The sequence below is a fragment of the Rhyacophila brunnea genome, unplaced genomic scaffold (assembly GCF_057557595.1).
Source record: "Rhyacophila brunnea isolate RB1 unplaced genomic scaffold, BYU_Rbru_1.0 scaffold_16, whole genome shotgun sequence".
NCBI lineage: Eukaryota > Metazoa > Arthropoda > Insecta > Trichoptera > Rhyacophilidae > Rhyacophila > Rhyacophila brunnea.
The window spans coordinates 15,036,086-15,063,333 of NW_028232816.1; the positions used below are offsets into that span (position 1 = coordinate 15,036,086).

The window sequence follows — 27,248 nt, forward strand, 5'->3', positions numbered from 1 at the left end:
AATGACAGAACACACAAAATGTTACTTTATTTGTATCAATTTTACGCACGCCAGGCAAAAGGAAAATGAAGTCATTTCACCTCCAATTAACGTTATCAACACTTCTGTATCCTTATCAGTAAATACCGACTATCAGAGCCGCCGTTCCAAGTAACAGTAAACGCATTTAGCGCTTGGCATGTAGCAAACAAGCTAGCTACAAGTTTGCCTCGCTTAGCGGATTTCTTTTTGAAAGGGCAGGAGGATTCGATGGGCGGTAGTTACCTATGACCTTAAAACCTTCAATTAATATCACGATAAAGGTTTTCATATCAGTTGGTAAAGATTAAATATCAAATGCATTAAATAATAGAATGTAATACTAAAATAGCCACCGCAATGCACGAAATATCATCATCATCAGCCTGAATCTACCCACTGCTGGATGAAAACCTCTTCAAGCTGCTTCCACTTCTCTCGGGCCTGTGCATTGCGTTGCCACGTACTTCCGCAGAACTTTATCATTTCATCGATCCATCGGCCTCTAGGTCTACCTTGCGGACGTTTTTTACCTTTTGGATACCACTGGATGACTAATATTTGTCCAACGATTGTCTCTTCTTCGAGCTATGTGTCCAGCCCATCTCGATTTGAGGATTTTAATGAACTCTATCACATCGCAAACTCTTGTCTGCTTCCTTATCCACTCATTCCTCTTTTTGTCCTTTCGCGTTATGCCCAGCATGCACCTCTACATACCACGTTGTGCTACTCTAAGTTTCTGGATCTCTCTTTTACTTAGTGTCCATGTTTCACACGCATATGTGATTACGGGAAGCACACACTGGTTGAACACTTTGCTTTAGGCACAGTGGAAGGTCACTGTTGGACATTATTCAGGCGGCCAAAAGCACTCCAGCCTAGCTTTACTCTGCAAACAATTTCATCAAATATATGTGTCGCTAGATTTCAAAATCAGCCAAGTCCATAATAGATGGATAGGAGAAAAACAGCTTTTGGTTTTCTCAAATACACAGTCACAAAGGTGAAAGTTTATATTATTTCGAGTATATAATATTTTAAATTAATAAATTTTGATAACGCAGAAATGTTAGAAAGCAATAGTTCTTCAACAATTCACAAAAAAGTCAAAAATACCTAAAGGTGGATTTGGCTGATTTTGAAATGTAGCGACACATATATAGACAGAAATATATATAATAGATTTATATATATACACTTGTTAACCCAGATAGATGTAGTTTTTGTTTGAGCTGAGTGCCATTGATGAGGATCTCTTTTTGGCCCGCAAAACAGTTAAACATGACTTTTGTCATAACATTACAAATTTAACAAAGCACGAAATATAACAGTTTATAATTAATTTATATATCGTATTTATAATCTAACAAAGAAAAGGAAAGTGTAGTAGGTACTTCGCAAATGTAACTCGTGGGTGAAAAATACAATATTCTACAACTTCCTACACTGGGGAGTACTTCTCATAAAAGTGGTACAGACATTGACGAAAATCTGGCTGAATAATCTAGGAATTTGGTTTCATAAGAGCACAGCCTCATCGTTCCTGTCAACAGCAGCGTTGCCAATTTAGTGTTTTTCTTTCCAGATATAGCATTTTTCGGCAATGCATCTGGCTTGTGGCGTTTTTATTAGCATTTTTTGATGCTTCCAACAGCTTTAAATCTGCTGAAAATACGGTAGATATTGAGTTTATAACCAACATTATAACGCAATTCGATAAGCATTTCATGTAAAAACTACTAGTTTAAATCGTCGTAATTTAGTTAAGATACCCGTAGCTTAATTGTGAAAGCATACTGGCGCGAATCCAGCAGATACAGGTTCAAGTCCCGTGAGGTGTCGTAATTTTTTCTACAAAATGATTTTTTCTAGTGTGTGCCTATATGCATGAGGTGTTTTCAAATTATGTATATCTATTCAATATATAGAATGTTACATTCTCAAATCTTGTGTGTTATTCATTGAATAAAAAATATAGTTTATTGATAATTAGTTAGAAAACAGGAATTTCAAAATTAGACAGAGGCGTTTATGGTAATAGTTGAGATAGAGAACCAGATTCGGCAGTCATATCGGGTTTGCCTAACGATAATGTTTTAATTATAATTGAATGTTGGCCATTGGAATTGAAAATAATGGAATAATGTTGCATTATAATATAATTATGATAAATCTCTGCGTATGTCATTATATTATGGACATATTAATATGTTAATAATATTATAAAAGTATTTATATAGAAAAAACTCGTTTTTAAGATAAACTTGTTTTTCGTGTAAACTCATTCGAGTGTAATGAAATATCAGATGTATGGTGGTTATAACAATACTATGAGGCCCAATGATGAAGTAGTGCAATGAAACAGTATAATATAAGAGAAACATCCAGGCTTTGAGAAAATCACGTAAATATATTGTGACCTAACCGAGAATCGAATGAAAGAACAGCGCCTTACGCACCGGACTAAAAAGGAATTGGTTGGGCCAAATATAGTCGCCTTTGTCCGTATATTTCTCTCCTACCTCAAATCCTTGTTATTGTCCAGGCGCAACTGACTTACGGGTCATCAGTCGACCGTGATTGAATAAAATTTAACTCAAGACATCGGGCGCATCTAGGCTTGTTACAGTTAGACCGTCGTTTAACGAGTGATTCAACGCGCATACAGACTAATTGCAGACCACGAGCGTGTACAGTGCAACCGCCGTGGAAACCATAATTCTATTCGCGTCTCCGTGCAAACTCCGTTAATAAAACCACCTGTGTCAGTGTTACCGGCACAGCAGTGGCGAAGGGTGGAGGTAGGCTGTTAAGATCCGCCATAAATATTGCACACTAAACTTTGTCAGTCATACATACATGTTTTCATTGAAATAAGACTACATTTTACAGATGGTGTTGGTTAGTTTTTAAAATTCAATTAAACCCTGCGAAAACCAAGCCATAATAGATAATAGTCAAAAAAAACTCGTATATCTATAAAATATCTAAAATTATGCAATTAAATCATACATAAATTTGGATATTTTATAGATAGAATAATAATTTTTATCTATTATAGTTTGGTTTAGGCATACCTTGATGAATTAAAGAAATGAACCAACAATATGTGTAATACGTATTCCTAATCTAACGAAAACAAATAAGTAAGAATGAAAAAATGTGCATAATTTTGTCATATCGCCTAAAATATACCAATACTATTATGGTTTGGTTGAGACAGAGTTTAATTGATTTTTAAAACCCAACCAATATCATCTGTAAATTGTAGTCTTATTTCAATAAAAACATATACATTTGACTGAAAAAGGTTAATGTGCACTATTTATGGCGGATCTTAATAGCCTACCTCCACCCTTCGCCACTACGGCACAGGGTGTCTCCTCATTTATCACATCATTTATCAACAGTATACCATGCAAGTGCCTACAAGGACGTGAGGGCATGCACCATGGACCAGCTTCAACCAGACCGCTGAACATCGATTAGGTAAGTGCCTCGACTGACTCCCGTGTAACCGCACCCCCCCCCCCCCCCCATCATCCACATTCACTATCACAATAAAGGCCCCCATATCTTGAAACAGGCCCCCCAGACCTGGGTATTTGGCGGGTCCCTCTACCTATCGCCAAGGTTAAGAGCAGCGTGATACTCGACAGTAGCGTTTTCTCTATTCTACTCGTGAATTATTATTTAAGTAGATATATAAATCATCATATCACAATTAATGGCATCGTACAACTGGAATATATATATATATTTTAAAATAATATTATCTAAATAAAGTAGCGACTTTTTTACTATTGAAGCAAATTTGTGATATGTGTCTATCTCACTTAGCTGGTCGACCCGCCACGTCGGGCCCCCAGGCTAGGGCCCTATCATAACAATCATTCCGTCACAAAATTACAGTCCACTATGAAAAGCGCAGCCAGGAATAAAAAATTACAATGAGTAGAATACATTTTGGTAATGAAGACTAAAATTTATTTATTTATTTATTAGACTATAGATACATCTATATTTACTATTTCTTAAAGTAGGTATAAAAATATATTGCAATTTGCTAGTTAAGTTAGTTCTGCATTAGTAGCGATGTAGCAAAACAAAACAGCCACAAGTTCTTCTCAGTTTATAAGCGGGCGGATTTTTTCAGACATGGGCGGGAAGCGGTTAGACAGGCGTCAGGATGCGGGGGCGGGCGTTAATTTACCTATGAGTGTATTTTATCTCTATCGACAGAATATTCAGTAGTCAAGTTAGAAAAGATGCGTTTTGCCGGTAAGCCGCCAACAAACAACTAGCTACAAGTTCTCGTCATTTTTCCGGCAAGGGCGGGGGCGATCCTCAGGGCGGCGGGGGCTGCAAGGCGAGGGGCGGACGGGGGCGATCAATAGCGACCCAGTCGCAAACTTCGCGCGCCGGCCGGGGCGGAAACTCGCGAAGGGCGGTCGGCGAGGATCGGGCGGCACCGCAACCGGCCGCCTACCCTCGCAACGATATAATCATAATAATATCGCGGCGACATTAGGCGCAATCGGAGAATTGATGAAGGCAAAAAAGTGGCAATAGTATCTACTTTTAACACCGTGCATGAGACACTTAAATCCCAGCACTTCTGTTATCAGGTTAACTTGCTTGCTGACAGCTCTAGTGTAATGTTACATTAAAGTTATTTGCCTATTTTTAAAAACGATGCGTATTTTTATCAAAATACTGAATTAATTGTAAAAACCGTACGTTATTATTATTGTCTGTTAGCGGGCTCGCACATAGAACCTCAATGCAACCACAACATTTACCGTGTAATTTAGTTGATACATATTCTCAAAACACATTACGTCACTGATACTCGCTGTTTTGACAACATGTTGAATGGGCAAATAAATCGGTAGCGATTCGGTATGATTGTCGCTTTCGACTACATTTACCACCATTTCTTTGTTTCAAATGCATAACACAACAATGGCCGGCGATCGTAATTAATAACATATTTATCGTAAAATAAATTAAGCATTATTTATCTAATAAGTCACTGTGCATATTTCTGTCTGTCATTTATGCGTTCTAATATTTCTGCCTACTTGGTAAAATCACTGTTTCTTTGCATGATGCCATTGTGTTCAATGACGTTTAGCCGGTTTGAGTGTTTGACAGTCGAGTCGATATTGGCAGGATGATTCTATTGAATACATCGCGCCTACTCGCAACATCGGGACATGCAATTTTGTTGCTTGGCTAAGATGAGATTACGTTAAGGTAGAGACGACTATATGTGTGAGTGGTCGCTTAATTGTATTTTACATTTTCACCTAATGGTTCAACACTACGACATAACGCGGGAAATTTCATTTTTATAACTCTCACGCCACCTGTAATACTCGTACATTCAAACTCTTAAAGCAAATTCTCAATACAATTCCAAAGTTTCAAGTTTCCAACAAAAACGTAATCTCCAATCCTTGTTTACTCAAATTTTCTGTGATGAGTAGACTAAACACAGTTTGATTGACGCGCGATAAACCACAAACAAAATGACATCTACGACTGTTAAAATTTGAATAGACTTAGTTAGCTTCTCAATACATAGGCTTCCTATGTCAGGATCAAGCCCCACTAAATATCAGGCTGTGACACGAAACTGTAAAATTCGTTGGCACTGTTGGCAGTGCCAGTTAGCATTAAATAAGTGACACACTTTAATATGTATGTTTTGTTGTCAAAACAAAACAATAGAGCGATAATATTCGTCAACCATTATTAGATCAGTAGGGTCTGTTAACTGTTTTGATTTGTTAATTGAGACAATATCTCTTTTAATATATGTACCGCATTTGTATAAATTAGAAGAACAATGGATGAATCCTCACTCAACTCATCGAGTCCGTCACGAGATGCACTACTATTGTCACGAGTCCTTCACTCGAATCAAGTCTCTCAGTTCGTTAATATTATCAATCTCTTGATCACATCGATCTCACCAGTACATAATTACCCGCGATTATAATCATACGTTACTATCCTTATTGTATTCAGTGTATTCTTGTAACGATCAATAAACTCTCCTCCAAACATCCACGCAACAACGAGCTTTTATCTCCTCCACGCCTTTATTATCTCCAAACTTCGAATGCAATATGGAAACTTTTTGTAAAAAAATATGAATATTGCATATTGAATACTTAAATGGTAATAATTTGAACAAAATATGCAATCGTTATTTATTGTGAACAGGTGCATTGCATTTGAAGATAATCAATATCTAACATAACTATCGTAAATCGTACTTCGCAATTCAGAGTCACGGTCTGAATACAGTCGGCTTTGTGCCAGGATAATCAAGTATATATGTGTAATCAATATCGAATATAAAGTTACAAAATAAATTTCGATAACATTGTGGTTGTATAATGACCCCTCTATCGTCTTACGTAATATCTAAGACCCCCAAGGGCCAAGAGGCTCAGTAAACCGGAAGAAAAAAAGGATCGGGAAACCTAACCTGATACTTATAGGTACCTACTAAGAAAGAGACAGTGGACGGAGGGAGTCGAGACGCGTCCTGCGGCGACCCAGATCCACATTGCATTCTAGTTTGATAATAATAATTTGATAGTAACAATGCGTACAACAACTAGTTAGTGACAAACTAGTCTAGATAATTAAATTTTAAAAAAATAGAGTAAGTAAAACATGCAAATATGCAAAAGGCAACGGTGTTTTATCTAAGTGGGTCTAATTTAAAAAATACTAGCAACAAAAAATATGTGACACGCTATTATGGAAAATGTATTAGTCATGCTTGTAGCACCACTCCCTTATTTTTATCATAGCCAGTGATAATTAGAATGTATTATATTAAAATAGATTTCGTTTAGCAATGTTAACGGGGTTAACAGATAAAAATGTCCTTAACTTGCGAGTGGCATTTTTTTAATATGAAACTTAAAATACAATAACTTTACTATCAAATATATAAAAAATAAAATGTAAGTATATAAACATATCCTTTACATTAAAAATATATAAGAAAACTATTAAAACTATCAACTATAGCTGTTATTGAACTGTTATCATCTATCAACTTCATATAAGCTCTTATTTATATTTTAACTGGCTTTATTATAATGTAATAGAAATGATAACTTAGTAATAAATGCATTATGTGTTGGAAAATAACTTGTCAACAGTAATATTCATTATGGGCTTATGCGTTACAGATAGAGTGATATAAAGGCAAATGTAATATAATAAACTGTGGGCCTGTGAACCACTTTATTTATCAATCGGAAATGCAACATTGATTTTTTTAAATGGCTGAATCACAGAATATTTTAAAGAAGAAGAAAGACATGTGAAGATTGTGAAGCAATTTGTAAAAAATACTAAATTAATACAAAAAATGTCAACAACCTTTGTTTGGGCCAATTATGCCAGCGCAATCACAGCCAAATTCCTAAACTACCCCACGTTCAGGCATAGTATAACCAAATTAAGTTACCTCCAAACCATTAACGCAGTTAGACGTGCATTAAAGAAAAATTCGCTTACGAATTATCGGTTGGAACGCATCGAAGTCCAAAATAACTTTGCAACAAACTATGGAGTGACTCAAAATAAACGGTTACGCGCGAGAGTGGTAGTGCGAGTGAGTGCTTCAGCATCACAAAAGGTCAGTGGCTGGCATCCTTGATATAACACCCCCCAGCATCCAAATAACTCCCTCACCCCGTCTAATACAGTCCATAGAAAGCGCAACCAGCTTTAAATTAACTAGTACTAATAAACGAAATAATTTAGTTATCTTGAAATATTAAAAATTAAATGTTGAAAGAATTCAGCCGACAGCAAAATAGGACAGAGTATTGGAATCGATTCAGTTCAGCCAATTCCGGTTGCTTTCTGCATATGACGATAAATTCACCACGAGTGAAAAGCTACAGGGTACAGAATACATGACCAAGTTTTAGTATAAATCCAAAGTGGATTTGAAACTTTTTGGTTCGATTTCCCAATGGATGGGAAGAATGTCTGCAGATCGCTATATTCTATTATATATTCTAAGTTTGTTTCTTTTCCAATAATCTTTTGATTTTTGAACGAAATTGCATCTTGAATATTATGAATACAAAATATACCGATATAACAAAAAAGGGCTTATTTGACGAACTTCCTTTGAGGCACTCGAATCGAACAGTCCGGGATTCAGTTCTACTTTATTTATTATTTTCTCTACCTTCAATTTGCTACATACTCCCCTCTCCATTAAATTCACTTATTTGATACATCTAAAACAGCTACTTACGTCTCGCTGAGATCACCCCCTATGTTCCGTAACTCCTAGCACTGGTGACCCCGACGATAATTGAAAATTACAATAGATGGTTGCCAATATTGACGGTGTTTTCAAATTATGTACGTTCAATAATATAAAGAATTTTAAATTCTCAAATCTTGTAAATTATTCGTTGAATAAAAGAAATAGTTTATTAAGCCGTTAAAAAGTGCAAGTACGTTATAACTAAAATTTGGATTGATCCGGGCGTCAGTTAGTAATTAGGTCACTTAATAGATACCTTGATTGAAAACACAAAAATCTATAGCCAAATATTAACGCAATTTGATAAACATATTTATGTAATTAGACAGAACACATGTAGCTTAATTGGTAAAGCATGTTGGCGCGAATCCAGTGGTTATATTACGTATTTTTTCTAGGAGGTATGCATATTATGAGGTGTTTTCAAATGATGTATTTATATTTATTCTGATAAACTTGAAATTTTCTAAATGCTTTGCATTTTCTTGACTAACTGGCTTCAAATTTTACTAAAAATCTCTCACGAAAAGATAAAACAGAGGCAACCTGGCATTTTAATTCAAAATTCATTAACATTGAAGGCATGTGACATCGCTTTTGAATAAAGCACTTATTTACAAATCCTTGAAATCTATTCACGAGAAAAAGCATCCCCCGGAAAAGGACGAATAGAGCAAGAGAAGAGCGATTATAAAATTATTACAAGTGAATTGAAAAATGGACGCCATTTGTAGGGAGTATAATTATTATAGATGTGTTTTTTTACGCTCGTATAAGAACGCCAGCAGAGCCTGCGGCCTTGAAGTTAATTCTAAAGGTCGCCAGAAAGCGAATCCAATAAACAATGTTTACATTAAACTTGGACCAGTTCCAAAACCGAATCTTTATTGCCAGATAAGCCAGAATGGGACAGTATATTATATCGAGAAAGAATAACTCTTAGCATGGCACGTGCTGGCGTATGAATTAACTGCATTAGGCGACCATAAAGTCTTATCGTTTAGTAACATGTAAGTTATTTCAAAAGACATTTGTTATCATTTTAGACCAATGACATTAATAATGTCATTGTTTCAGACACACCATTCACTGCTCGATAGCCTCTTTTTGCGGTCTCAACTCTTCTCTGTCCTAGGCTAAGTTTTCGTATACCATTTACCTCATAGAGGTATTAAATAAAATTTACCTACTTCTGTTAAACTTGATTAGGTATATTATCGACTCAGTGGGCTTTTGGTCGAACTTTAATATAAGCCGGCTCGCACATTAAAACTAGTCACGTCTGCAACGTGTTGAATACGTCGATGTGACGTCATCGTTATTCACAAAACACACGTTGCCAAATGGAGCTCTGCGGATTGGTCGAATGCGACTTTTTAGTTAGAAAAACATCTATTGCCGCTGTCAACAAATCGCATGCGTCTCAGGCTGCGAGTCGAAGACGCCAGAACGCACACGCAACGTCATCATATGCAACATCGAAACGACGTTCCTAGAAGGATTGATTTATGGCTGTGCGGCAGACGAGGGCAATTTAGATGTGTAAGCCGAGTAAGAGAAACCCAAAAATTACGAGTAACGCAACGTGGTATGGAAGAATGCTTGTTGGGCATATCGCGGAAAGGCCAAAAAATTAATAATGAGGCAGTGAAGAGAACGTGACATGACAGAAATCGCCTTGCCGATGAAATTAGAATGGGCCAACATGCCGCTCGGTAAAATGCAGTCATACAATGGTAGTCAAGAAGAACTAAACGACCGTAGAACCCGATGACACCCGCTGGATAGACGAACTCAACACATTCAGGTACATGACAACAAAGCACTAACGATTGAGAAGAGTGGAAGGAACTAGGGGAGGGCTTATATCTATTGGGTACCGCTGGACGATGAGATTGTCCAGCGATGACCTGCATATCTAAACTTCAAGACCTTATATTATGTGTAATACCCTTAATTGCTTATTTATCTATTCATATTCATCTTCATTATGTTCCTTATACTAATGGACGATAGTCACTTGCTTAATCCATTAGGTCCATGTTCTGGATCCAAAAACAAGTTTAGAATCAACATTTATTATGAATTTGTTAGACGCTGTATTCGAACAAACCAATCAACAGCGGGTGCAGAATAATTTAAATTCTAGATATTAAGTACTAAAAAATGTAAAAAAAATCAGTGTGTGTACTTATATACGCGCGTTAGAAGTTATACTTCTTTGGCGTAACAAAACAAAAACAAAACTTGTGATAAACTAGATTTTTCGACTATATCTTAATTATTTTGTTAAATTACACACTCAAGAAAAAGTACCGCTTATTGGAACGCCGTTGGTTTATTTCTATACACTTTAACTTATATTACTAAATTTTATAATTATTTATCGTTGTTATTATTTTTAAAGTAACAACTGCCACTATGACGTTTAATAGTTTGTTTACGTAAGGTATTGCAAATGGCCGACAACAATAAATTCGTTTCCTAGCAACGGAACAATTCTAAACTATAATATTATTATACTGTATTATCGTCACTATTGCAGTATCATTCTGTGTTGTGCGTTCGGCTGATAACCGAACAATCGTTGGTTCGAATCCAATCGAGTGTGTTTTTTGTGTGAAAAAAAATATTATTATTTACATGTCACACGCCAAAAATACACTCTGATCTGTTTCTCCAAACGCGCCTAAAGAAGAATAACTTCAAAAACTCATACAGTGTGTTATCGGCCTGATTTAACTTATATTATATTTCATATTAATATGTAAGTAGGTACTTGTAAAGTAAAAATCAAATAACCACGTATTTTAATTTAATTGAATTTGCGGGATGGTAGATATATTTTCTTACCGCATTGGACTAGTTTCAAAGAAAAAAAAATATTTCAATAACCTGTCGAGTGTTAACGAAAAGGAAAACCGCAGTAAGGTATGCATAAGTACACCACACAGTTATATCTACTACTGGACTAATTTAATAAAATTTGTATAATAATTATCATAATCTTCAGTTAGTGATATTCAGAGTGTGCGCCATGGCGTCCTGGGACCAATACCTAACCTAACCTAACAAATAATCCAGTATATCGGCTATTTTCAAAATTTGTTTGCTGCTGGCTTCCTGTAAAGACGTGTAAATCGACAAGAACCGTGTTTTATTTAGACATGAATTTTATGTTAGTACTGTACGACCCAAAGAGGTTGGACGGTCTTTAATATACGGACATAATATTTCCGATACAACATTTCACGGTGAAGTGTGATACGGCGAACTGCATACGTACAAGTTTCCAGACACTACCAATACGTAGCGGCGCCGCAAGCTGTTTGAAAAATAAATATTTACAGATATAAATGCATTACTCTAATGCGCGATTAGAATATTAGATATATCCTATTGTTCCAGCAGTATGTGACGACAAATATGCTTTCTCACGTAAATGCAATGTATTCCAGACACCATCTATCTATCTACAGTGCGAATTCATATCAAAGATTCTACGTCATAGCGCTGCATGCGCCGATGGTGTTACGTCACGTGGTTTTTGCGCGTTGATACTGTTTTTTATGACATGCTCTTTGCATGTTAACTTATAGCAGATACTCTATCTCTGGCACTATTGAGAGGAATTAAAAGTTTTATTTTCTGTTCCTCACAATACTTCTACATTCAAAATAATGCAATTCGTCTGCTTTCACAAAGGTTTTTAGGGATTTTTATGTTAATAAACTCCATGCGCATGCATAATTATGGCGCGGGGAATGTAGTAGCGGGGAAGTGAATGCGGGAGACGGGTTTTAGTTCCAGAAACGACCGTCGTGACGTAGAAGACTTCATACAAAAGTCGCACTGTAGGTGCATCAGAGTAGCAACTAGGTTTAAAAGTTACCTCCAAAAGATAATTTAGAAGTGAACATAGATGCACTTTTTTTTACTTTGCTTACATACGAGTAGAAAAATATGTAACTGTACGAAACGTATCACATGATTCATTAAGGAAATTAAATGAAATCCTGCTACACACAGTTTGGGAAACTCTGATAGTCTAGTCTATATAAGTATTTATAACGATATAATATTTTATCCAGTTTCCATTGCTTCTAGCCACGAGTTATCAGAGATGCAACAATAAAGAGTAGCTATTCCGTCTCCTCTCTTGGGAGATCGTGAACAATGAACGATTATCGTCGCTTGTCTGCCGTGCGGTGAACGATGCTATGTTTCGACTCGGTTCTTTAAAAAAATACAAGCACAAAAGGATATTACGGCGGGTTTCTTTTCATTATATCGTTCAATATTCATATATTTTCCTGGGTATAAATATCGACCAATTCGCTATCTATTTAATATTGCAGGACGAAGAATGTGAATTGAATAAATATTTACTTATAGGAATACTGCAATACCGAATGAAAATACCAATGCCGGTATTTCCTATTGAATGTGAAATATGTGAAAAAAACATCTACCAATATAAAGAGGTTAATAATGATTATACAAACGAATGGTATTTTACCACAATTTCAGATACATACATCTAAAAATACACCTGACAACTTCTAAAACCCGCGATCGACTGGCGAAACATTAGAATAAATTTAAAATTAAGGGTGCAAATACCTATAATACAAATGTATTTTGCGAATATGCACGTCTCGTTGCTGTTTACCAAGGACATCAAAAGTAAACTAGACATCGCGTAAGCCGACAAAAAATACAGTCCTGTTAAACCTTTACGTTAATTAATACATTTTCAATTTTCAATGCCGAATATATCGGTATTGTCTATATCGTATATCGGAATACCTACTATGTAAGTTATGATTTTAGTAATTTATAATAAATAAACAATCCGCGACGGGTATTATAAGTTTATTAAATACTTATTGCTAAGTACTCACTTCATTTGTTTAACTATAGTACTCTTCCCAGACTCTCCGGCACCTGAAACAAACAAACAACAATATTAAAATCATATAAAAAAAGAAATCGTTACATAGAACAAAGGTACATAATATGCATGCATTAGATAGAATTACAATATAATATATTTATAAGATACATACCTAGTATGTATCCATATTTGTATGAGAGAGCGATACAAGGATAAGACGTCATATTAAAAAGGGTAACATACACGTCAACGCAAATTCTAAATTTGAAAAATAAACTGGCACGCAAGTAAAGAAATCTTAATCGGGTCTTGAGAGAAAACGATATATAAATACTATCACAATAGATAGACGGATGCTTACAGTGCAGTGCTCACACATCACCACATCCAAGAATGTTGACAGGTGGCACTGCAACCTGATATTTTGTCTAGTATTATATTACTTGTACTAGACTGGGTACACTGGCTTCTGTTCGATTCATTCACTGATAGATAAAAATAACACTATCAAAGCGATAGACAATTAGTTACTTATTAGCTATAATACATAATATACGCTACTAATGTCGTGGGTTCGGAGTTCGAACGCGGTTGGGTATTACTTTTCTTTAATATCTATCTAAGTGTAGTTTTTTTTCCAGTAAAATACAGAAGATGATTCAAGTAGGCACTGTAAATATGACTATCCTGGGACTTTTTCAGTTATTTATTTATTTTCTTTTATTTTGTTAACTGTCAATAATTATTCATGGTGGAACTGCATTGTATTGTTGTTTGATTTAATAAAACGCAATTTTTTTTGTAAGTACTTATTCCACTTTAATAAATAAATTTGGACCGGTTTCGTCCGTGAGTTGAAAATGTCCTGAGGCGGACGAAACTGGTTCAAATATATTAATTAAAGTGGAATAAGTATTACAAAAAAATGCGTTTTATTAAATCAAACAACAATATTTATTTATTTATTAAGTTTAAGAAAACAATATATTGTGCACATAACAAATCTAAATTCAAGACGTTCACAACATGAGATTTACATTATTACCAATATTACCGTCACAAGAGAGAAAAAGAGAATATGTATATAATAATAATAATAATAAAAGATAAGTACAATTTATACAGAAAATTAAATGTCTACTAGAGCTTACCTAATAGGCACCCTTCGCCACTGCAGTATACACGGATTTATTGTGGTGTTTGATTAGCATAATATAGGTCCACAATTAATACTTGCATATATTCATGACATTATATTCAGTCATATACCTATACCGACTATTATTATGGTGTAGACTGTAGCAGTGGCGCACCCTGGATTTAATATTGGGGGAGGCCCAAGGAGGAGAATGTAAATTAGTCCCATAGGCTCTTTTTCTTCTTCACAGCCTAATTTCTCGTTTATCGGTCATTTGTATATTGCACTCGGTGTACCTATAATACCATGGTCCCCACATCCTGAAACGGGCCCTCAGGCTAGGATATTTGGTGGGCCCCCTACTTACCGCTAAGATTAAAGGCAGTGTGAAACTTTACATTAACGTTTTCCAAATTGTGTTTTTGTTCAAATTAAGGGTACTTATACAGTGAATTATTGGCGATTTTCAATACATCTACTTTAATAATGGTGCTATCGACTATCGACACATAATAATCAAAAAATACATTGCGCCGCAGGCGACTTTTTTAGTGTTAAAGCTAATTTATGATGTGTGTTTATCTCACTTATCTGGTCAACCCGACACGCCAGGCCCCCCACAGCCCGGGCCCCCTAGGCTAGAGCCCTGTCAGCCCTCCCCAGCCATGACCTACACCACTCCGGAATTCGGGTGGACACCGAGAATTTTTTGACAATTCCATTAGGGATTGGGTTTCTAAAAAAACCTGACATTTATTAGTGTTTTGAAATTTTTGTGTTAGAAATTAAAATCTAAGAATTTTTTCTAAAAAGGGTGCTGGAGAATTATTACAAATCACTTTTTATGCCGTGTTTTTATTTGTCTAAGCCCAAAGGTTATAATTTATTGGCTTTCAATTTCAATGTTTAAAATCATTCTGATAATTTTCATTTTTGCGGGGTGCCAGGGCCCCTTGGCCTGGGTGCGCCACTGGACTGTAGGTTGTTTTGCATTGGTCGAATACTGCGTTCAAAATGGCGACAGAAGCCGCAGTGTTGCAATATTCAAATGTCTTTGAGATCAAATCCCGCGCAAATTAGTCCCGGGAGAATTCGTAATTGCGAGCGTCCCGCGCGGGCCATTTGAATAATAATTGGCGGGAACGCCGGCCGATAAGAGCGCAGACTGCAATACCATTTGCATCTCGATAGGCCAATTCTAAATGCTGCACATGACACTGTAGTGTGGTGTGAAATTAACATATTGATATGAGGATATCGTAGTACAACGACATTCAAATAAAGAGAACTTTATTCCGTGTGATAATACTGATAATGCAACGTAATGATTTTTTTTCTCATTCAATAATTGGGTACTAGCCGGTTATCCTGGATACAGCGGCAAACACATTTTGAAAATAACCGATATACTGGATTATTTGTTAGGATAACTTAACCTAACCCAACGTAACCTAACCTAAACTAACCCAAACTAACAAATAATCCAGTACATCGGCTATTTTCAAAATATGTTTGCCGCTGTATCCAGGATAAACGTATAAGTAGAACCAATAATTATTGTCATTGCATAATATAAAGAAGTTTCCAATGGTTATACATGATCAGTTCCGATACTAACGAATAAATTCACTTCTAGGACATTAATTTAACAGTAAGTACCTATAATATTTCCAAGGACTCAAATTTTCCAATGCCTGTATAAATTCTTTACTTAGGAATTTCACAAGCTTTTAATATAATTTAGGATAGTAAGTAAATATATTATTCTGTGTTTGTCGTAAGTTTGCTACTGGTGAGTGTGCATAGTGTATGAAAATGCCAAAAAGCGAAACCCGGATCGCAAAAACAATTATCAGGCACCATTAGCGAGGGGTGCAAGATTAGTAAATGCGCTCCCTAAAGACATAGATATTTTCAATGATGTACTTTGCATTTTGTTTTTGAAACTGCATTTTTCTGTATAAAATTTTGTTTTTTTATTTTCAAAAATTATATTTTTCTATATTAAATTGTACTTAATTATGTTTTAATTTTATTTCATTTTTTTTGTTATTATTATTATTGTTATTATATTTTTTTCTATATTCTCTTCTCTCTTGTGAGGGTAATGTTTGACTTATAATGTAAATCTCATGTTGTGTACGTCTTGAATTTAGATTTGTAATGTCCACAATGTTTTGTATTCTTAAATAAATACATAAATTAAAATTGAAAATCGAATTTATATTGCATTCTTTACAAATAGTGTAGGTATCTGGTATATAAAAATATACTAACACAATTTAAGTAATTTTTCATCATTAAAATCTGCGATTTTCAATGTTTGCGCCGTGATTAGCCCCCAGGGGGACACCAGAATATTAGTTAATTTTAATAATACCAGGCAATAATAATTTTACGAACGCATCGATGCACATTGGTATATTGGGTGATTGTCTTATGTAGATAACAAACTCACAATGCAGCATACTGCTCTTCCCTTATCACGGACATTTTGCACGGTATCTGAATCAATAAAGAACGGAAAACATGATCACGGTGTCTAGTTTGATTCAAAGATTTTAGAAACTGTGTAATAAATAACTGACTCATTCATAATTACAGTTTGAAGAACACTGTATCACAGTATTAACAGCTAATTAATGTTTGTAACCTGCTATATTCCATCCAATGTTTTATACATCATGGCGTTATCATTTCATCAGATGGGCTCTTTCCGTTCTTCACAGTACATACCCAACATGAACCTTTAAACGCCACGTTGCACTACGAGTAATTTTTGGATTTGTATGTGTTAATAATACATTGATAAGCAGTTTTATGTGCTTATCAGGGCATCAGTACTTTATAGAATAGGTGGAAACTTATGTACCAAAATAGATTTTATACTTTTGAAAGATTGTATACCTACTCCCACCATTATTATGTGATATTAACAGGTCTCCAGGGTGTTGTAACGTACCAGGATTCCGATATCATACGAGTATTTACCTCGTATTTACTTCTGAGAAAATTGTGAAGGCTTTTCTGTTAGTCACTGTTTTATATAAAACTTGTATGCAAGGATGTTCTGACAGTACATACAGGAACTAGATACATAATATGTGTCACGTATTACAGCAATAAAAATAATGTAGCAGGATTCCAAGTTGAAAACAAATACAATGCATTGTAACCACAATAGAGTCATATTACAACTGCGCCAACAAGGAACCTCGACAGTGGACGCAGAGCTAGACCACAGTGATAGAAAAGAGACGCCAAAGTAAAATCGTCACTATTTAACAAAACAATTACAAATTATGAATAATTATCTGATTCATGTACAATACGGTTTCAAAAAAATTTCTACTACCCCCTGTGGTCGTATCTATGGGGAAGGTTTCTGTCCTCAACCTCAAGTTCAGTAAGGGGCGTTGAGGAGTGAGCAGACAATAAGAAAACACGTTATCATTTTTTTAAACTTGGGAAACTAGAATGTAGGTACATGTTCTTCATTTATAATTATTTTCAAACATAGGCAGTTAATCTTACTCTCCAACGAGAAGCAATGGAAGGCAGAAAATCAAACTCTCCAATGCCACAGTCGTTGGCGCGCCCCCCCCTACCTATCGCTAAGGTTAAGGGCAGCTTGATGCTTCCCAAATGGTATTCTGTGGAACCCAATGATTTCGCGAGGTAAAATTGAGGGAATTACTATTAGTGATTTTTTGTATTTATAAAAAGGTACATCCACATAGTTATTGAGTATTGAATAAATAACCATTTTTCCCACGTTATTATTAACTCGTATTCTTGTTTGTCCAGTACACATTTTTTCTTGTGTCCTGTCCTAGCAACTAAATTATTAATATATATGTGCGTTACTATGGAAATCAATATGAAATGTCAAAATGACATTTCAGTATTTTATATTTATTCAGTATTTCTATCAAGAACAAAAAAAAGTATTTATTAATACGTAGAATTGTCAAGTTTATATGATTCAACAGAAAATTTAAAAACGTGGTATATAAAAAGTTCTTTTTATCTTGTAATTATTATTATTTAGGAAATACAATAAAAAAAACATGAATTATCATTTAAGTACTTATGTCAATCATCATACTATCACATCAAATTGCATTGCACAACCACATGTTAAAATTTGAATACTTCTAAAAGAATATAGCGCCGCAGGCGACTTTTTTGCTATTCGAGAAAATTTGTGATGTGTCTTTATCTCACTTAGTAGAAATAGTGACAGGCCCCTCTTGGGGGCCATGCACGTACCTGTCCCAGAACGAAGAGACGATGTGAAGAGCATACCTTCACAAATAGTACAAGAAATGATGACGTTCAAAAGAGTTGCAAGTATTATTTTTGGCCAAAAGAAATGGAAACGTAAAAACAGATAAGAAATCTGCCACACGTGCCTGGTATATTTTTTACGTAAATAAACACAGCTAACGAAAAGCACACTTACCTACATGTCAACAATTTCAATGTCGATAAAGGTAATATTTATTTTATTTTAAATATAAATATTTTTCGTAGCTATTCGAGTATTCAAGGTGATATGTTTTAATTCTAAAATACTATTAAAATTAATCCCATTTTGATTTAACAAAATTTTATTAATTAAAGGTTACGATTATATTGACCTTGATAACATTTAAGTGAATGAAAATACATCATTTTGAAAAACCTCACCCCAAAAACCTTCAGATTTAAAAAAAAAATATAAAAAAGTTGGACCGAATGGGAATCGAGCTCGCATATTGTCTCTTAGTTTATATGACAAAGGGAGGGTACTAAAGAATAATTATGGACGTGTACGTGATTGATTTTCTTAAAACCATAATGAAAAATATATTAGATATCTCATTTATTATGGTTATCTATGGATCGGGCTCGCTTTCTACCAGCAGCCAGTATACTCCAAAATTTAGAAACAATGGACGAGTTCGTATATCAGGGATAGAACATTAAAATTGTATTTAGCAGAGATAAAAAGTTACACAAAGATTTCGAAAAATACGATGACACGTCTTACCACTATATGGAAACATCGAGGAATTTTAATTGCCACGTAAATGAGGCGTGCAAACATTGTTTCATATTGCATATTTTTAAACCCTGAGGGCAAGGGAGCGCAACTGATACCTTCGAAATGTGGTGTTACCGTCGAATGCTTCAGATTTCTTTGACAGAATACAGGATTAAACGGTCAATCATCCAGCAACGGCTTTCGACAATGTCTGAAACGAATTCTGCAGTTTCTTGGACATAATTATGAAGCAGAGGAATCAGAGGTATCAGTGGCGAAGGGTGGAGGTAGGCTGTTAAGATGCGCTATAAATAGTGCACACCAAACTTTGTCAGTCATATGCATTATTCTGTAATCTGAGCATACGCATTTGTTTTCATTGAAATTAGACTACAGTTTACAGATGACGTTGGTTAGTTTTAAAAATTCAATTAAACCCTACAAAACCAAGCCATAATAGATAATGGTCAAAAGTACTCGTCTATCTATAACATAATCTAAAATTATGCAATTCAATCATACATAACTTTGAATATTTTATATTTCAATATATTATAATTTGGTTAGGCAGGGTTTAATGAATTTAAAAAATGAACTAATAATATGTGTAATAATATGTATTCTTAATCCAACGAAAACAAATAAGTGTGCACAAGTTTGTCGTATCGCCCAAAGTATACCAAAACTATTATGAATTAGTTTAGGCAGGGTTCAATTGATTTTTAAAAACTAACCAACAACATATTACGTAAGCTGTAGTCTTAGTTCAATAAAAACAAATACGCATGACTAACAAAGCTTATTGTGCACTATTTATGGCGGGTCTTAAGAGCCTACCTCCACCCTTCGCTGCAGGTCTGTTATTATTAGTAGCGATCACCATTTGTGTATGCACGCTAAAAATATAAGTGAAAATAGAGTAGATACCAAACTGTAGTTTTAAAACTTCCCAATTTCGTTTAGTAAAGATAAATGTTACATGTGGAATTGAACCAAGTGTATTGGAACGTTGCCCGGGAAATTAATTGCACTTTACGATTATCACGCCGGGTTTATATTATGATAAGTATAAAGTAATATTAATTTAGAAATTTCTCACAAGAAAACACGAAAGTAATCTGACGACGTGTCACGTGTGTATATGTTACGCCGAATGTGCGAAATTGACTATTACATGAAATGGGCAAAATTTTGCGTAAATCATGAAAAATGCAAGGTAGGTGCTGTAAAAATATAGCAGATATTGCAACAATTACAACTAACTTATTGTAACTGTTACAATAAGTGCAAATACTTTGATACAACCATACCCTAGTTAGCCGTCGTATTTAACACTGTATTACTTTAGCAGTCGATAAGTATAGAATAGACCCACAGATATCATTATTCTTATCGCGGATACAGCCATTTTTAGGAACACTCGCAAAATGGTTTGAATAAAGCTGTAGATGTTATGTACTGTATCATAACATTAATCATAATAAATGTGTTATTTATTTTTAATACATAATATGTTACGCCGAATGTGCGAAATTGACTATTACATGAAATGGGCAAAATTTTGGCTAAATCATGAAAAATGCAAGTCTTCATGAATTAGACAAAATATCTGCCGAGTGCGTGAATTCGGCAGTAATTTTTCTGCCTAGTTCATGCATTGGGCAAATTAGATAGTAGCACTCCGGTGGTGTTTTTCGCAACTAATCAAACTAACCAAATGTGTCAAATGTCATTGATTATATAAAAATATACCAATAAATAACTACAATGACGTTCATATCCATTTACTATGCCCAAAAAAAATCTAGAACTATAATATGATAACGGAAGAATTATATTAAAGGGTATTTTCGCGATTTGATTCGTGTTTGGGTATCAATCGTGCAATGGTCGATTGTTTGTTTGTGATAGTATGATTTGATAGTTTGTTGACACTTGTTAGCTAACCTCAAAATAGACATTCAGTTGAATTCATAATTACAAAACCTAACCTAACCTGATAATAATAATATTATATTATGTCCAATTATAACTAATAAAACCATCCGTATTAAATTTACTTTTTCTACTGGCATGTTGACAGGTTAAGAATTCCATACCCTGGCGAATTCACGCACTCGGCAGATAATTTACCTAATTCATGAATAAGGCAACGGGCTTGACTATTACATGAATTAGCCAAAATTTTGCCCATTTCATGTAATAGTCAATTTCGCACATTCGGCGTAACATATATATAATAATATTTTCAGAATTAGCGCGGCTATCCGATCCACCAAAACAGTGACGAAGACTCGATAATAAGCGAATATTTAACGTTTACCAGGTTTACCTTAACTCGTCAAAATAATTTATATACCTACCTACGAGAATTTTCTAAACAAGACAATTTAATACAATATAAGGTAACAACCTTATACCTAAGGAAAGAATCAGGTGTAAATTTGAATATTTAAAGTGTTTGTAAAAACCCGTAGTAAATAACTTCAAATCGCTTTTACCATACGAATGGTGCCACTGTAAAATGATTCCATTATACCTCTGACCGAAGACAAGTAGCTATACGCTAATAGACCAAATTATACCAAAAAAATATATCTAATTAAGTTCGGCGGATGAACATGGCAGCCGAGAATTCAAGACCGATAAGAGTGAAAGAAGATAGGGGAAGCCTTCATTCAGCAGTGGATCGACCCCAACAGATAATGCTGATGATACCAAATGATTAAGAGCATACATAAGTGAAACGGCAAATAATTTTCAACAGTAGGTGGGACGAAATTTTTCACTCGTCGCCAATCGGAGACCGACAGTCGAGGTGTAAGCACGTCAATTTGTTTTGTGATGGCGTCGGATGTATATATTCTTAAATCGTGTAAAGATGACTGAAAAACGTTACCCGTTTACTTGAAAAAGAAAACATGTCAATGAATATACAATTATTATTACTAATATAACAATAACATAACATTAAATGGACGCGTGTTGAATTTTTATGACAAATTATATTTCGTTCGGCTCGCGTCATTTGCACAATCCGCGCATCGCCTAGTCACGATCTTTTTAGACCATGCCTCAACTGAAGCATAGTCTTAATACTGCCATTAAGTAAAAATAAACTGCAATATAAATATAATGCAAGTAGCGATTATTCGTATCAATACACAATGCAGTCACCGTTCGACTTTTATCAATACGACAAAGTAGTTTCCTTCCTGAAGACTTTATTTCTTTTTGTTGGGTATCACATAGGATAGAACTGATAAATTATGTCCTCCTGGCCCGGTGCCAATAGTGGCGAACGATGCTGTTTTATCTCAGCCAATCAGTAACCGCGCAGTTAATCGATACGAACTGAGAACATTATGCTGTTATGCAAAGATTGCACAGATAGTGCTTTTCATTCTACTGGAAAATTGAGACATAACTGAATATCGGTATGCATTAAAAAATAAAGCGACATCCAAAAAAACGGGCTACTCTCGATGTTAGCTTCTGATAATTGCTGCCTCTCGCAGTAGTTCAATAATATAAGATAAAGCATTCGGTATCCGACGAGATTAGGTTGAACTTGCCTTTTAATTGGCATGACCAAATGTATCTAAATGTGAGAGAACAAACAATTATGTACACTCCTGCTACATATTATAATTATAATTAACAGAAATACAGCGATGGTGGAAAAGTATCTAATAAATAGGGTAGTGTCATAAAAATACATTTATATGTATTAATAAATCAGAACACAACAATACAATATCGTCTTAATTTATAATCCACCTGAACAAATCGTCAAAGCAACAGGCTCGACAAACTGTTAAAAAATACTTACACGTTCGTTAATATGCTCCACTTAGGGTAGTGGTTCTAAAAGTGTGTGTTCCGAACAATCCCCAGGAACGCTGCATGCTGGTAAAAATAAATAAATCCTAACAATCTTCATACAATACGCTGATGCACAGTCACAATGATAGATTCCATCATCTCCAATGCTCGCTAAAATACTTTCAACGAGAAAATACCTAGTGAAGAAGTGAAATAGGGGTCGATGCAGTGATGTCCCGTATGATTAGGGAGGTTATACATTGCTGCTCAAACTGGTTGTATAAGTATATTTTTGGATGTGGGTATATATCAGATATTTTTAGAACTTTGCGTGTATCCGTATCCGTTTAAAATCGCGAAATAATTCAATGAAGGTATGTAATGACTTTGAGTAACTGTATATTATTATAATTTATAGCACTTTGCCTAGTTATGTCACTGGATAGATGTATCTAATGTTGAATTCCAAGTTTTGAGAAACTCATCTAACTAATTAATGCTTTTTTTACAGCGCCGCTAAGAAAGGGAAAGAGTTTGAAAATCACTGACTTATAGAGAAATCTCGGTATCCGAAGAAAAGGGTGGTAGGTTAAAATTCTATTACTTGACTTATCTATATAGAAAAACAAAGAAAATAATTGTGACGAACTTTTTCCTCAGAATTACTGACGAAAATTCAGCGTGTAAAGACAGTCCATATTTCCTTCATCGCAACTAATTGCAATTATGTATACCTTCCAAAAGCTTTCATATTATACGAAGGTGGCTACAGACTGCGCTAGCAATAACGGAGGCACTCAATCAATCTAGACCAGAACGATGTTCCCGCAAATTGGACCAGTTTTTCTTGGTCAATCCGTTCACAGTTGAACCGCTAACTTCCGCGAACTGTCACTTTTTATACGTAGAGATATCTTCATCTGAAACAGCGATTAATCAAACGAGATTTCAATTAGATTTACCTGGAAGCTAACCGCGCAGGTGTATTATGACAGCGATTTCTAAACTGTTTGAATCAGTACCGCCTTTCAACACAATTGTTAATATAAAAAATATACTACCCAGTAAAAGCAAATTTATTTTTTAGCCAATGCTCTTTTCAATGAACTTAGATTTCGCATAACTGTCATCATACCACTTAGCTCACCTGTGTATATAATTAATCGCCCTCAATATAGCGTACAGGTTAGCGCTGTGCACTAGCGATACGATGGCGTCAAAAAGAGTCGACTGGCTGGTAAACATTTTGGATAATCTAAGAAATCAGGATCATCAGTTATCCGTTATCCTAAGATGCAGAACTAACCTTTCATTCAATTATGTTATTAGAGAAATAGCCGTGGTCAACCAAATTACTTAATAAAATGTGTATTCCACATGCGCGGTGGTAATTTTAGATTGACGTTGTTTTATAAATAAGTACTTTAAAAAGTTGTTTTTTTTTTCAATACTGGATATACACAGGATTCAAAAATGTTACGATTTTTCGGAAGTGCATTGACCTCATTAATAAATTTGGTTAACACCAGACGCCATCCTGTAAAAATGTTAGTAACATAATACATTTGGCAGTGATGATATTGGAGATGAATGGTCCGGACTCCGGAGGTTGTTGAGTGGATCGAAGTGAGAGTTTATTTACTGATAAATAAATACAAGGATATGTTTTTGGAGAGGTCTGCCCAGTCCGAGGCGTGTTGGTAAACTGCCGTACCCCATCAACTGTGGCTCACTATTTATTGAAATAGATATTCGATAAATTGCGGCAAGCTATTATTAATATAGGTCACAATAATTGGATAATATACTGACTGCCGCATTTCTGCCACCTCGCGGCGTTTTGCTGACAAAGCTTGGGGTTGTCGACCCTCACCGACGTATGTCACACTTGCAGATTGTGCCGATTGTAGATGAAGTAATATGCGACACTCAAGCAATTCGATGATTATCACGTTGTTATAATCATGGAGCATTTGCTGACATGGCCTGGTGTTGTTGCCCCCACGTAATAATAGTATGTCTCTATTTTTTTTTTAATTATGTCTATTAAGTAATAAATAATATAACTATTAAAATTGTCTATATTTTCTGTCCTCGGACGTAAGTATACTTACTTATACAATTTATCATTTTTTTATCACACGATTATATATATTTAAACTATGTCTCATGTCCTGGTGTTATCGTCTAGAATTTATTACGTTCACCATTATAAAAAAATATTAACATTGAAATACATTTTCTGTCTTGAGTCAATGACATCAATCTAGCCAGAATAATGCTGATTGATGTTGAATCAAAACAATAAACATGTAAATACCGCAAAATGTAAATGATATAATGGAAATAAATAAGTATGTAAATGAGCTCATTGCTTGCATAATTGTGATTTAAAGCGCTAATGCACACGAATTAGGTTGACACCATAGCATTAACTCAAAACCGTGATCAGATCAAATTGGAACACGTCTAAACAAATATTTACACAATTAACTCGACAGGGTAAATGCAAATCGTGCATTGCTACTCGTATGAGCGCATTTTGAATGCAATAAATTAATGAGAAAATTGCATACCTACACGTTAATATACTATAATATATAAACAAAATCAGTGGTTAACCACTCACGGACCACGGGAAGTTTTTTTCTGAATGATAATATATTATATAATATTATTTTCTATATAGTTTATGAAGGAACTCTATAGACACTTGACTTCTGAGTCGCCCACGGAAGAGATGGATGGATAACGTAAAGAAGGACGCATAGAGGATAGATATAGAATCCTGTAGGACGGTTGTGCAGTCGGCAATTGCCCTGAATGGTATGTAGTGCCAGCTAAATAAGTAAAGGTATATGTTACAAATTCTAATATATTATTCTCAATAATATTGCTAAATTTATTTTTAATATCATCAACCGTATTGTATAGCTTTTCCGGTTTTTATGTATCTGGACTAGTGAACTTTAAAGATCCAACTTGTAGTAATCATATCACTCAGCATTACAAGAGTGACCCACTTTAATATGTATGTTTTGTTATCAATACAAAAGAATGTAGCGGAAGCAATTGTCAGCATTTCCGCAATCATAACTTAGATCAATAGAGTATATTATTATGATTTGTTTAATTGCGACAATGTCTCTTGTCATATATGGACTGCATTTGTATAAATAGGAAGGAGATCTATAACTCGCCACTCACATCGAATACGTCACTCGGCGCTCTACTCATCTAGAGTCTGGTCACTCGTCACATTCAACCGTAATTCCACTAGAGTCCAGTCTCTCGGTTATAATAACATAATTAATCGCCAGTCAGTTCATTAATATAGTCAATCTCATTGGTACATCCGTAACCGCGATTATAACATCACTCTGTCCTATTTATCAATGTATTTATTTTATTCTTGTAACGATAAATAAACTCTCTCCTCTCCAAACAACTATGACTTTATCTATACACATCTCATCATCCCCAAAAACGCACATTTTTATTCTTAGGCAAAAAAAAAATATGTGATAATGGGTGACGTACAGGTGGACTTCTTTTAAATTAGGAACATAATTTAAGAAAAGACAATACTTTCAATATACTGTTGATATCCAGCCAGTTCCTACTAATCCAATATTCCCTGATTCGCCTTCCCAAGCGACCCACACGTTGAGAACCCCTGAAATATAGATGATTATCTAATAAATTACATTAAAGTAATGTGCAAAAATCAACCATTTGAAACACGTTAAAATATTAATAAATAACAAGGTAATACAATTATAAATCAACCATTATTTAGCTATTTTAAGACTACGAGATCGTCTTCTTCTCGCAAAGTTTTACATTATAAATGTGAACATTTGTATTATAATCAATTCACTGATCTTTAAGGGAAAATCATTTAATGTCTTTCGAATGTTCTATATAAATAAGTACATATTTAAAGATAGCTGCTTTAGAATTGTGTCAAATACTGCATCGCATACCATGCTGCCATGATTAGGAATTGCAATACCGG

The 27,248-nt window shown here is 34.8% G+C and overlaps 1 protein-coding gene across 2 annotated transcripts in view; it reads right to left on the bottom strand.

Annotated features, from left to right (window-relative positions):
• The window catches only part of Galphao (G protein alpha o subunit), a 307,748-nt gene that overhangs the window by 222,843 nt on the left and 57,657 nt on the right, over window positions 1-27,248 (bottom strand). For both annotated transcript variants that reach the window (XM_085943830.1, XM_085943828.1), the window contains exon 2: window positions 13,246-13,288. In XM_085943830.1, the coding sequence (XP_085799956.1) occupies window positions 13,246-13,288 (43 nt within the window). The remainder of the gene's footprint in view (window positions 1-13,245; window positions 13,289-27,248) is intronic.